At 39.1% G+C, this 13,930-nt stretch overlaps 2 protein-coding genes across 2 annotated transcripts; one reads left to right on the top strand and one right to left on the bottom strand.

Moving 5' to 3' along the window:
* The first annotated feature begins 1,027 nt into the window (after window positions 1-1,027).
* kdm8 (lysine (K)-specific demethylase 8) lies at window positions 1,028-6,244 on the top strand. The gene is given in 11 exon segments (XM_036553107.1): window positions 1,028-1,381; window positions 1,672-2,155; window positions 2,362-2,534; window positions 2,860-2,992; window positions 3,120-3,170; window positions 4,301-4,450; window positions 4,712-4,804; window positions 6,032-6,049; window positions 6,051-6,119; window positions 6,122-6,146; window positions 6,149-6,244. Coding segments are annotated over 10 exon segments (1,221 nt in total). The 5' UTR covers window positions 1,028-1,381; window positions 1,672-1,696; the 3' UTR covers window positions 6,199-6,244.
* Window positions 6,245-7,400: 1,156 nt separating this feature from the next.
* nsmce1 (NSE1 homolog, SMC5-SMC6 complex component) lies at window positions 7,401-13,479 on the bottom strand. Its single transcript, XM_036552843.1, has 8 exons — window positions 13,341-13,479; window positions 12,814-12,975; window positions 11,121-11,242; window positions 10,307-10,384; window positions 9,927-10,073; window positions 9,622-9,738; window positions 8,010-8,136; window positions 7,401-7,504 (listed from the first exon to the last, which is right to left on the bottom strand). Exons 2-8 carry the CDS (start codon window positions 12,929-12,931, stop codon window positions 7,401-7,403), a joined length of 813 nt encoding a protein of 270 aa, XP_036408736.1. The 5' UTR covers window positions 12,932-12,975; window positions 13,341-13,479.
* Between the last annotated feature and the right edge of the window lie 451 nt (window positions 13,480-13,930).

Below are 13,930 nucleotides of genomic sequence, written 5' to 3'. Positions count from 1 at the left end.
CACATATATAAATGTGCTACAAAATATGTTTTGATTGATTAGGTTCACCAATGAACCATCAGTGAATATTTAGTAACTGATTACTTTATTAACTAATTTGGTATGTCCTTTGCTTTCAGAACAGCTTTAAGTGAAGTCTTGCACTGCTTCTAGTGGGAGTTTGGAATATTCTTTAAGGATGAAAGCCTCCAGTTCTTTAAGAGATGAAGGAGGTGGAAATCTACTCTGCACTCTATGTTCCACACTTTCTCATAAAGGTTGAAAGATGTTTGATCCTGTGATTGGGGAGGCCATCAAACATGTTTTATTTCATCCCAGTGTTCATAAAACCACTCTTTAATCCATTTAACAATATATATGGGGGCATTGCTGTCTTGGAATATGGGAAAATCTTCAAGAAACCATTTTTACTTTCCATAGGGTGTACCTGGTCCTCTAAAATGGTTTCATATTCCTTGGCCATGATTCTACCATGCAGAGTAATATTTGGACCCAGCGACTCCCACAAGATGGCTACCCATACCACAACAGATCTCCAGATCAATGTTCCCCTTGGCAGTTAGAATTGACATTAATATGAACATGTGAAGAGCCTCATTTCAATTGTGAGTCATAATATTAGTCTTTCATGTGGTGTTATTATTGTTTTGTATACCCCCAGTACAGATAAACATGTATTGTAATGATTATGTATTGTACGTGTATTGTACATGAAGTTTGCATTAGAAACATCCGATTTTTACAGAGCTTTTGCACATGGCATTGATGAACCGTCTACAGTATTGCTCGTCTAAGACATGAGGGAAAACAACGGCTCAGATATTTCAATACGGAAACTATTGATCTGAGGGGTGCTTATTTTGGCCAGGGTGGACATACGATCGATTTATCAGGAATGCCTTTGGCCGTCATTCAATACGCCAATCCTGCCGCATCTCAGTTTCAACATGTTCGATTCGGTGTGGTTTTCCACACGGACTGTATTTTATGTAACTCGCAAAGCAACGGGAACTGACGATGAGAGGAGGGTACCTAGTAGTTAGCGCAGTAAGACAGTTTCTAATGGAAAACGTGTTGTGCTGTTTGAATATTTTTCAAAATTAAAAGAGCATCAGAAACTAAGCGTTACACATCAAGACATTTGGAACGTCCTCGTTGTATAAGATGCGCAAAATTCTCAAGTTACTTGCTAGCTAGCTATCTACATTGCCTCGGATTTAACTAGCTATGTAGATAAATAGCCGACCAGGATAACTAAATAAACGTAGCTAGCAGTTACATTGTAGTACAGCTCCTCTGTATCACTCTGAATTTAATTGTAAACGCTACGATAGTATTAGCCGCCACATACGTTTTGCCATATTGCCTTCATTTTCCGCGTGTAAGTAACCATTTCCCGTCAACTAAAATTTCCACCAATGGGAGAAGCGATCTGAAAACTTGGACTTCAGTAGCTCTTCATTGCATAGAAGGGAGGGGGAATAGGACTACAATCCAGTGGAGTTATTGTATTTAGATGTTTCATATGTTTTGTTGCTTTGCTCAAACATAGTCATTACCCCAGCATATTACATTGGTGCTGCTTCCACTTCTCTTACTTACCTTACTTGTTGATGATTTTAGAACTGAAAAGCCATGCTACATTCAAGACCATTTTCTTGTGTTCTTCAGCAGAGTTTGGAGAACATCTAAGACCATGGCTCACACATGGCCTGAGGTAAAATCAGCATTGCCGCTGACAGAGGCAGAGTTTCCCCTTGAGTTCAGTGAGAAGGTGGAGCCCAGCATAGTGGCAGTGCTACAACATGCCAGGCAACAGCTCTACAGCGGGCTGTCTGCCCACCGCCGGGTGCAGACCGCCCAGATCATCCTGGACTTCTCCTGGGAGAAGCTCAACACAGGGACTTGGCGAGACGTGGACAAGGAGTGGAGACGCGTTTACTCATACGGCTGCCTGTTCAAGGTGGCTAGCCTGTGCCACGGAGAGGTGTCGGAAGCCAAGCTGCGGGAGGCCATAAAGACATGTGACATGGGACTGCTGATGGGGGCTGCCATCATGGATGACATACTGCAGACTCTTGTGGGGATCCTGCAGGATAAAGTGAAGAAGAGGCCTGCAGAAGAGGGCAGCCCCGATGGCGGGACAAGTTCAAAGGTTGATTTTAATGCACAAATGGTTTTTTTGGACCCTGAATCACAGATTTAGCTGATCACTTTGTCAGAGTCTGTGAAGCATCCCTTTTGATGTTGCATTTTTAACTAAGTTACTGCTGACTTTTGTTTTGGTCATCTAGCGGTTACTAAACAACTGCAAAGTGATAACTGGCATTGATTTTTTTTTTTGTACCATTTCCATCACAGAAAGTAAAGAGGGTCTGCAGCCTTGAACCTGAGCTTAATCCAGGTACAGCAGTCCCCAGGATACAGTGCCCTTCCTTGGATCATTTCAGATCAGACTTCCTGGCCCCCCAAAAGCCTGTCATCTTAGAGGGAATAATAGACCATTGGCCTGCCTTCAAGGATCATCGCTGGAGGTAATATTTTATTTAGCTGCTGTAGAAGGTTAAAACTAGTGTGCTGTATTCTTTCTCTTGTCCATCAATGTTGTGGTCAAAAACATGCTTCAGGTGGTGCTCAAGTTGCATGGTCTCTACATATAACCTTTTACACAAATATATTAATAAAAAATAAGGTGCATTTCAAGTTGAATGATTGGAAATTGTAAGGTTGAACAAACTGAAGTTTGCCTTAATGATAATTTTCCATTTTAACAAAGTACACAAATGTCTATCATGTTACGTAGCATTTTTGCGGAGCACGTTGGCATTTCAGCCAGTAATCTCTTCCCCACCTTTCAAGCATAGACTACCTGCGGACAGTGGCAGGCTGTCGAACAGTGCCTATTGAAGTGGGCTCCAGGTACACTGATGAAGAATGGTCACAGAAACTGCTCACGGTCAATGAGTTCATAGACCGCTATATCCTTGGACAAGTAAGTGCATCATTTTGTTGAAGTGTGTAATTATTTTGTGTTCCATTTTTCAAACACTAGGAAGATCATGTTCCATGGTGATGAGGTCTCTCTCTTTCTCTATCGCTATGTTCTGTCACATGCATAGGAAGAGGGCAGCCGCATGGGGTACCTGGCCCAGCATCAACTCTTTGAGCAGGTCAGACACCGCCCACAGACCTCAGTCTGTGGTTTCCCCTTGAAGGCAGTTATTGATTAATCCGTATTCCTGTTTCTTTCCTTTTACACAAAATTCAATACTCAGACGCTGTTTTATACATGCACATATGGGCAAAGCTGCCAATCCATTTTAAAAGCCACTGAGTTATTCTACCTCAACAAGGATCCACATCAGTTCAACTGAGAGGTCACTAGGGTTGACACTGTAACTTAAGGTATTAAAGCAACACTTTTGAGGATAGTGCACAAATGTGAAAATAAGAAAGCACAAGAGTAAGCAGAGTTATCAGTGGTTAGCAACAGCTAACTATGTTACCTCAGAAGTCAAGGAAAACTGTATTATGTTACAGAACAGTTAATTCCTTTTCCACCCCCTGAAACCATAGAGGTCTTAAAATGTCTAGTGCAATCTTTAAAAGGTTGTAGCTGGCAATAGCTAAGGACAACACAGGCAATACTGCTAGTGAATGTAAAATACTGACTTAAAAACTGTGACTTTAAAATTTGGCAAAACTCACCAGTTTGCTAGTGAGCCAGTTAACATAGTGTTTCAGATCATACAAACTAACAGATACAGAATGTTGGGTAGCTTGGTAGTGAGCAGGTAAAGCTTTCTAGGTTCATATTTTGCAGACAGCTGGCTAGCTGGATGAGTCATCATAAGTATGCCTCTTCACACTTTGTTGCTGCTAGCTACCTAACTCTCTTGTCATGCCTAGGTTGGTGACACCATTGCCAAACAAATGTCCCTTTTAAGTGTTTGCAAGCACAGTCATGCCTTTGTGGTGACAACTAGCAGCCAAAATAAACAACCTGTTCCTGCTGCCTTAAAAGGGCCCGTAAGAGACCAGCAAGAGCCATTTTCAAATTACTTTTGCTTTCATACCTACCCTGTCTGGTAGCAGGCCATTCAGTATTCAGTTCACATTATAAATTGAGTAAAATTCAGAAACCTCAAAGAGTCCTTTGTGAAACCAGAATTATAGCCATTTGATCACAGATATTTGGATGCAATGAAGCCTGCGTATGTTCAGTATGTAACAAATATATCCTGTCATATGAAGAGGTATAGATTTATGTGTAAGTATTATTTATCATTTCATTGCCCAGGTTCCTGAACTGAAAGCAGACATCCGTATCCCTGACTACTGTTGTCTCGGGGAGGGAGATGAAGACGACATCACCATCAATGCTTGGTTTGGTCCTGCAGGGACAGAGTCGCCCCTTCACCAGGATCCCCAGCAGAACTTCCTGGCCCAGGTGAGTGTGACACTTTGGTCCACAGAGAGGACTGCCGCAGAGTTTCTGCATATTGACCAGATATGTAGATGGTGTGCATCACATTTAAATTTCTGTTTCTGCAATTGTATGAAGATAAAAGCAGACAGCACTGGAACCTCCTTTCACCAACTGGAAACTCCTGGATGGATTACGGAAGTAGTGCGGGAGCTCAGTATCTGTGGGAGCGCATTAGACCAGTCATCCCTTTCCTGATGTCTGGACTCCCCTTTGTTGTAACAGGTGGTCGGCAGCAAGTACATCCGCCTGTACTCGCCACAGGACAGCGAGAAGCTCTACCCTCACCAGTCTCATTTGCTGCACAACACCAGTCAGGTAAAGCAGTCAGTCAGCATCTGCTGTCTCTCCTCCTTTGATTGGGTTTGCCTGGACTGAAATACTGTACTGATATGGACTATAATAAATGTTCCTGGAGGGGTAGTATGAATAAAGTCCAACTCCAGTGGAATTTTACCCCCATTTTTTTGGAATGAAAAAATTGTGTCTGTGTGGGAGCAATACATGGTTTCCTGCCAATAAATTAGTGAATTGCTGTCCATAAAAAAACTTTTAATTAAGCCTTTTTTAATTAAGGTGGGTATAAGGGTGTGTTTTGATGCCAGAAGACCTGTTATCTAAGTGTTCCCAGTAATGACTCAAGAGACAAGATTGAACAAGTGACAGACAGACCCAGGCACACACAGGAACCACAGGAACTTGCATACAGTCCTCATTATGGAACTTTGGTTTCATTTCCTAATTTCTCTAAAGTATTTTCTTTTGTGTGTTTTGAGAACCGATGACAAAGAGTCAGTGAAGCTTTCATTTATTTTGATGGCCTGTGAAATGCATCTTCCAACTGTGAAATGGTTTATTTTGAACATTTATTATTTTTTGTGTAGTTCATGTTGCTTCACGCAGATGATTCTTTTCTGACAGGGTGGGTTCAATGAGTCTTTATTATTATTATTATTAATGTATTAAGATAAAATGTTGTAAGATAAAAAATGTTTGATTTTCACTGTAGTCAGTCTTTAAAGCATGTCTTTTTGTTGTAATTGTTGTTCATTTCTTGTACTTGTTCTAAAGTTAACTCATTATGACTCATGCATAGATGGGCCAGCAGTCCCATGTGAGGAAGTACAAGCCCGGTGGCAGCTTTTGTTTCCTTCATAACCAACCCAGACTGCAGTTAGAACCAACCCACAAAGCTAATTTCCAGTCATAGTGCACTGGTGTCATTTTTTCACTGAGGATTGTTTCAGCAATTAACATTAGTACTTATCATAACTTGTCTTGAAGTAACCACGTTCCACCTCTTCTTCACACTGCATCTCAATCCCCTCCCTCTAGCACCTGCCACTTGTAGCACTTGTTACTTATGTACTTGTATTTTTCCCTTGGAGTTATGGTAATATTTTTCAGTCTATTGGCATGTATGTGACTTACGGGTTTTATGTATTCACTTCTTCCCCCAGTTTTTAGGTTGTCTTAGTTTCAGTTAGTGCAAGTTAATACGTAATGTGATGTATTACTGATGCAGATGTTTCTTGTATGTCTCAGGTAGATGTGGAGAACCCAGGACGTGGTGCGTTTCCCAGACTTTATGAAGGCCCCCTACCAGGATTGTGTTCTGAAGCCTGGAGAGGTCACTGTTTCATCCCAGTCCAGTACTGGCATACGTACGCGCTCTGGACCTCAGTTTCTCTGTCAGCTTCTGGTGGTCATGACAGATGACACAACCCTATTTCTGAGCTTTGTCTGTTCACTTATTTAGGCGGATTTGTATATTTTCGGAAATTAAATACAGGTATTGCTGTGGATTTGAAGGTGATTGTTCTGTGGCTTTATTTTGTCTTAGCATAACTGAACCAGTTGTGACAGTTGTGAACCAGTTGGGAAAAACAACAGCAATGTGAAGTATTCTTAAAGCATTCAGTGAAATAATGGGTCAAACTTCATGGGTCTTTCGACAAAGGTACAGAGACACGCTACACCACTAAGAATAATCAACTTACACCTTCATTCTTTTGGTGTGAATTCCATCTGTAGGCCTGTCAGATCGGCATTTCTAGCAAGCAATAAGACTCCACTGATGCGATTTTCATTATTAAGTGTGCCATTTTCCCAGTCCTGTTCTTAATGTTGAATGAATTTAATGAAGTGAATATTTGCAATACATATTTGTGATCACTGAACTTAATGCCGTATTCTGTAGGCACTAAGAAATTGTAATGCATAGTGTGAATGTAATATTGAACATTAAATGTTAAACCAGTTTGCAAGGAAAACTATCAATGCTGTTGTCATTTGGTTTAGGGAAAGCAAAAACATAGAAGATTGGGGCTACCCTTGGACAAGAGGTACTTCAGTAAGTGGAAAAAAATGCCCCAAGCTTTAATGACTCCTCCATTTAGGTTAATTACTGCATATAATATAGGGGGGGAAGTATTGTTACATTCTTAATAGCCCTGATTTATGTAATTAAAATATTTGATTATGCTTTTAATTATTCCTGCATGTATTTTCATTTGTGATTAAGCCATTTACATATTTTATTCAAAACACTAGCAGCAGTGATCAAATTAAGCAGTCTAATGAACTACAGGTGTCTTCTATTTATGCAAAAAGCTTTTAATTAAAATGTTTAAAAACACTCTAGGTGTACACATTTAATAGTTACCCAGTGGGTGAGACTTTTTCTGTGAAAATATCCCATCACACACCTTTCTTGTAAAGTGTAAAAATATGAATGGCAATACAGTATAAGTGTATAAAAGTTTATTTAAAATATACAACATTTAACAATCAAGAGTAAAAAAAACAGTAACCAGAAGCATCCATGAACCAGACAAACTGACTACATCCTAACAAGAAAAGGCCTGAAAGCCTAATAAATGAAGCTTCAAATTGCTTGTAAATAGAGAAGTATTCACATTCTTTGTCTCCTTGAATGAGAAGCTGAGGGCATGGGGGCTGTGTTCTCCTTAGCTGCTGCAGATTGGCTGGGGGACTGAGATAGAGGCCTGCTGATCTCTGGAAGGAAGACAAACCAACCAAGCAATCAGTATCTTTAGAATAAAATGTCAGTTTCTGTTAGGCATTTATTATCTGTTGTACAAGTTCTTTTTCCAATATTTTGCTTAGAGCAACACTGATAAGCTGCTAAGGAAACATGAGGATGTATGATATTTTATTAATGTATTTTTAGGTGGAAATTTATTCCTTGGTGTTTATTTATTTTTAATATATAATGGTAAGGGAATAGTTAATCTGGAGTTTACACTATTGCTAAAAGCATTGCTATGTGTGTAATCACACTACACAGCCACAGCACTAAAATACTTTATTTTAAAAAAATCAAGTAGAACATTCTTTATGGCAATTAACCACCTGTTCAAAAGGGCAAACAAAGCATGAAATTACAAGTTAGCAGCTGCTAATACTTGCAAAACATTGGCATTAATGTCCTAAATTTAACACACTACATTAAAAGCTGTTGTTATTCATAGATTGCCAAAGCAATAAAACGGTTTGTTACCTAGAATCTCATGCGGCCAGAAGTCATTACAGGCTGGGCAGCGTGGCTCAGTGCGACCTTTAAAGTACCTGGCAACACAAGGCAGGTGCATTTTGATGCCACAGCCTGGGTTCTCGCAGATTTGGCTCTGAGGACAGAAAAGATTACACTTTACCACCATTTTCCCTGTTTCCCACTTAGTGTATCTCTCTTCTGAAAAGCCAGATTCTTCACTTTTCCCACAGCAGCTATTTTATGCTAAAACGTCCAAATACAAAGCAAGAACAGTCCTCTGAGGAGGAAAAATATCAGCATGTGTATTAACATAGAAAGCATAAACAAAAGTCAATAGCCCCGACAAGGCTGTTTTACAAAAGCTTAGTTCATCGAAGCATCACTTTATATCGGTTTTCATTTTCTCACAGAACCAATTTGGTTACTTCTAATTCTTTAAATAGCACCAGGTTTGCAACAAGGTTAGCATAAAATCATTTATTTTATTTTATTTTACATTTAATCACTGTATCTGCATTAATAAATTGTTTTTAGGATTATTAAGATCAAGGTTAAAAATTGCACTGTGGCAGCCCCTAATTGCTATACATACTTTTTTACAATTGTAAATAACACCCTCCTTGGAGCTTGATTGCTCCTGATTTATAACTCATCACATTAACTATACTTGTGCGACTGGGCATTTGATTACTCAACTCCACGGTCAAATCAACACTGATGAAACAATGTGCTTGTACAGCAAAAATGTGCTTTGGCTAATACATGACACCCTTTCATAAAACCACAGTGTGAGATAATGACAGGGAAATGATTAACATCTTGAGAGACTATATCCAGAAGGGCATAAACAAGTGACAAGGTCCAGTTGTCAGGATCAGTTGACATCCACTGATATTGAAGGCTATCTTACAATAAAATAATATTAAAAGCAAGTAATTCACAAGTGCAATTCATGAAATTAAAAGGGAAACATTCATATTTAAATGAAAACCTCAATGAAAGATTGTCATTTGATATGTCGTTCCTTACATTAGGAGAAAGTAGCCTACAATACATGTGCCACCTTCCATGTGTGAAATCAAACATGGTTTTCTGTAACCAGAAAATATTTTCAATAACCACATCTACATGTAATATTCTAATTTTGACTTAAGTATTTAAATATTCAGAGCATGCCAAGGGTCAGCATATGTCTTACACAGAATATGAGAATATGCCGAGTAAGGCAATATCAGTGAGTCAGTGAATCCGCAAAGGTCCTGCACAGTTAAATGACCTGAACACTTTAAGGTCAGGATTTAGTGACAAGATTACTACCTCCATTTTAAAAATTAGTGTTGCTCTTGGTTGAACATATCCAAGCAAGAGCAACATTCACTTCAGTGCATACAATCACCACCCCAGGCAGTTGTCATAGCAGCCCTTAAACCTAATCGTTTTGCCAAGTTTCACCCAAATCCATTATTATCAATTACTATCCACTTCAGTTATACTGTTTGAACAGGCAAACAGACAGAGGTGATCATGCAACCTCCGGTCCACAAACCTGTGGCAGAAGCAACTATTATTTTTCGGTGTAGCCTTCCTTTATAGTACAGTGCATTCAGAATAACTCTACCTGAAATGCAATGTTGCGACACATGTGGCAAAGTTTGACCAGGTCTTGGTAAACGTCCCGGAAATACTGCTCCATCTCCATGATGCAACGAGTGCTCAGCGTGTATTCACCGTGTTTCTAAGAAATAACAAACAAAAAAACATAAAATAGCCCACTCCTTAGGACAAAACATGCTTAACAGTCAATCAACTGCCATATAGTCATGTAAAATATTAGCAATATCAGGGGGAATAAAACCTGAAAATACTTGTGTGTTTTTGGTTCAAGATCCATTTCAAGTTTCATTGCTAAGTATTTCTACAAACCTCATTCAGCCACTTGTCCTGGACGAACCTATTCAGGACCTGTTCCGTCTCTTTCTTCTTCATCTTCTTTGTTTGAAGGCTGTCAGCACAGTTCAGAATGTCTGTAGAGGAAGCTGCTCCATTTTCTGAATCAACAATAAGGTCCATCTGAAAAGGGAAATTTGGTTGATAGACAAACAGACTGTTGTAATATCTGATGGAATGTTGACTTAAATGTCTCTACTCTTGTAATGGGATTCTACATTAATACAAAGTGAACCAAGATTAAAAAATATGCATAGCTATTAGTGAAAAGTATAGATTGCTAAATTGGCTGTAAACAGAAGACAAAAAAACACAAAAAAATAAAGATCAGACATATGCAATGAATTGGCACTCACTGTTTTTCTGAACAATTCCAGCTCATTGTCTGCATAATCAGATGACATTCTGGTCACATCTGTCTTAGCAATGTTCACCTGAATAAGAGACATAAATGCTAAGGTGTTCAACTCGAAGTATGACAGAGTGCAACTACCCTGATGGCAATCAAGAGTTAACAAGACTTGAAAACAATTCCTATGCTTGTTTCCACTGCCAAACCACTCCTCTCTCTTCCTGACTTTGGGATCCAAAAGGATGCCATCTGGCATGATAACTCTAGACTTGCTCTCATATTAATGCTATACTGGATCTTACATGAGCCAGAAAAAGCAAGAATATTTCTCCACTGTTTCGAACCATGCGTAATAATTCAGCGGTTCATATCGTCTCAAACAACTTGCCCTCACACAAATGGTGTCCATTTCTGACACATGCACCCAGCTTCCCATATTTCACTAAATTATAATAATTACGATAATAGATTAGATTTAAGGTAAGGATTTTTTGGTTCACACCTACAAAAGCACTTCTTAAGTTGAAACTAGCATCAATGTTCCATTGAAAGATGCAGCCGTGTGATACGTAAACTACACAGTGGGAACCAAAAGAAGAGAATGTCAAACAGTACAATAAAATCTACAGATGTGTATTCAGTTTTAATCCTAAACCATATGCATTCACTCATACATTTTATGCATTTGTGGAATCACTAAGTATAGCCTTGTTAACTAATATTAAAATTGACACAAGACTCAAAAAATGCAACAGGAACACGACTATGGAGCCCGTCAATTGTTAGACCCACATGAGACATTCAAGCATAGCACTGACCAAAGCATAGTACTGAAGACCATCATCTTCCGACATTCCTTTTCTGATCTGCATGAACATTGGCTGTAGCTGTGTGTTGATGACGCCGATAAATTCATCCAATTTGTCATGGGCATAATGTGCTATATGAAGAGAGAGTGCATGCTAAGAAACAACCATATTTCTGTTTAGGTTACTGTTGAGTCCAGTGGATCTTAAAAATATACACACCCTTTTAAATTTCTAGTTTTTGCAACCTTGAGGCTGGAAATGAAAACCAATTAAGTCAAACTTTTTTCAATTTCATTTAGACATGCTAGGTTACAACATCACAGTAAAAATGAAAGACTACATATTTATGAAAAGCAATAAAATAGGAAGCTAAAAATACCTTGGTACAGGTAACTGTAATTGCGTTGAGATATTACCAATGACTTTCCAAATCCTGCACAAAGCTAATTTGCCTTTTTCTGAGATCAGCTAAAGTGATTATGATTAGATCAGAATGAAATGAGTTGTTCATGTAGGCATTCCCTTAAGTATTCTTTGTTGCACAGTGCATAGCTGTGTGCAGAGACAGCCATGGGCAACAAGGAGTTAACAACAGACCTCTGGGATCTTGCTGCTGCATGCTATCCATAATTTTGAGCTTCGGGGCAGGGTGGCATTACAGAAGCCACTTCTTATAAAATAGAACTAGTTTGAATCCAGTTCAACCTGAACTATGCAAGACAAAACACTGGATCTCAAAACACCATGTGGGCAAGCTTCTTGTGGTCTGAAAATACCAAATGCTTTGGCTGGTATAAAGCCAACATAGCCCATCAACCTAAGAACTGTCAGGCATAGTGGTGGCAGCATCATGCTATAATGATGTTTCTCTTCAGGGGGGATGAGGGCTCTACTCAGAGTAGAGGAGGAAAATGAACAGCTCAAGCCACCACGAGATTTTGCGGGAAAAACCTGCTGCCAATCAACCAAGGAATGGCTAAAAAAGAAAGATCAAGAGCCTGGAACGGCCCAGTCTGAGCCTGGACCTTAACCCTATAGAAGATCTGCAGACTGAATTAAAGAGGGTATGCATAGAGAGGTCCTTCGCAATTTGAGTGGGAGCAATATCCCGGTGTGTTAAATTGACAGAGACTTGTCCAAACAGACTTACTGCTGTTATTAAAGCAAGATGTGCTCCCACCAGGTATTAACTGAAGGGTGTGCACACCTATGCAACCAAGGAATGATGGGGTTATTACCAATTTTGAAGCGTTTATATTTAAATGTCTAATTGAAAAACATTATATACATATATATATATATACACACACTCTCTATAAAAGTTGAAAAAGTCTGACTCACAGTAATTTATCTTGATTTCAGCCTTTAAGGCAACAAAAGCTGAAATTTCAGATAGTGTGTGTAGATTTTTGACATCCACTCATCCACTACGTATTCTAACACAACAGTACCATAATGATACAGAAATCAAATTCCTGTCACATTAAACTTTAACATTGCTGTTAAAAGTGGAGTGGGCACTTCAACTGTGTGCACAACAGGTAAAATGCCTGCCCTGTTGGACTGGCATTTTGAAGGCTGACAGAGGTGAATTTGGCTTTCAGCTACAATATATTAGGTGAGAACTATACTGTAATCAAAATATATGTCAATGTAAATGTACTGCTTCTAGTCACCATTTAGACAAAGTGTGTTTCCTTACCACCATGCGCCTCACAACAATGTCGGTGCAGTGCCCTGGCCTTTGAGCCTTCTACTATGCCAAGTGTCATCATGGTTTGCAGAAACCTACGGTGGCTATCCCCCATAGGCCTGGCCATCACTGAGGCGACTCAGTCCCTTTGTCTTATCTCTTGTTCTTGTTCTGCAAACAAAATAACATATTACTTGCATCATGCAAACTGACAACTCTTACTGCCCATTTAGTAAGTAGTGTTTTGGGCAGCCCTTATGTCTCATTTAGCTAAGCCAAGTTACAGTGTGTATTATCGCCGCAGATATATACAAATTTTACGTTATACCGCCAGCTACAAAAAGAGATAAATGACATTTGAATGCCCAAAACGCAGTAGCGCTAACAATCGGTGGTAGCTAGCGACCAAGATAGCTGGATGAAAGGTATTCCTATCAAGTTCAACTGCTGCTTATTACCGCCCGCCACACAGCTAGCTAGCATCCGTTAAAAGTATGACGTTTACGCGATATTAAATGGTAACGTATGCATCTTACCAACACTTGAGCAACTACTTTCGTTGCTTCTACTTCGAGGAAATCAATTTTAGCAGGCTATATCAGAACACAAGACAACTACTACTAGGATACGTCTAGTGTTGCTTACTATTGCTGGCTTGAAGGAGCTCGAATTAGCCCGCACCAGCTTCAATCCAGAAACAATAAGGACTGCTTCCGGGTGAGGAACTGTGCGTAGTAGGCCTACGTCAAAATACAAGTATCTTACGATTGGAAAACCGCAATATGATGACAAATGCTGATCAATGCTAATACATAGGACTGTTATGAGCATTATTAGATTTATCAGTTGTAATATTGTAATATGCAATGTCTATACAGATATATTTATATACATATCAGAGTAAACAAAGGAAAGGAGTCTGAACTTTTTTTCACAAAGTGTTGCTGGACAGCAAAGCGCAATGCAAATTTACACTACTTTTAAGTGTAGAGTTAAAAAATATATTTTTCCTGGATAAAATAATAACTTAAATTAAAATGAAAACGTTTTATTTTGTTTTCTACAGCCCAATGTGAATGTGCCATGCACTTAAATAGTGAATATGACGTAAGAAAAAAAAATTAGC

Source organism: Megalops cyprinoides, chromosome 19, assembly GCF_013368585.1.
Source record: "Megalops cyprinoides isolate fMegCyp1 chromosome 19, fMegCyp1.pri, whole genome shotgun sequence".
Taxonomy (NCBI): Eukaryota; Metazoa; Chordata; class Actinopteri; order Elopiformes; family Megalopidae; genus Megalops; species Megalops cyprinoides.
This window is presented reverse-complemented; position numbering and strand designations above follow the sequence as displayed.

Coding starts and splice junctions, on each gene's coding strand:
- nsmce1 (XM_036552843.1), bottom strand. CDS start 12,931: ATGGCCAGGCCTATGGGGGATAGCCACCGTAGGTTTCTGCAAACCATG. Junction 11,243..12,813: donor TTGTTGTGAGGCGCATGGTG/GTAAGGAAACAC, acceptor CTCTTCATATAG/CACATTATGCCCATGACAAA. Junction 10,385..11,120: donor GTCTTCAGTACTATGCTTTG/GTCAGTGCTATG, acceptor TCTCTTATTCAG/GTGAACATTGCTAAGACAGA.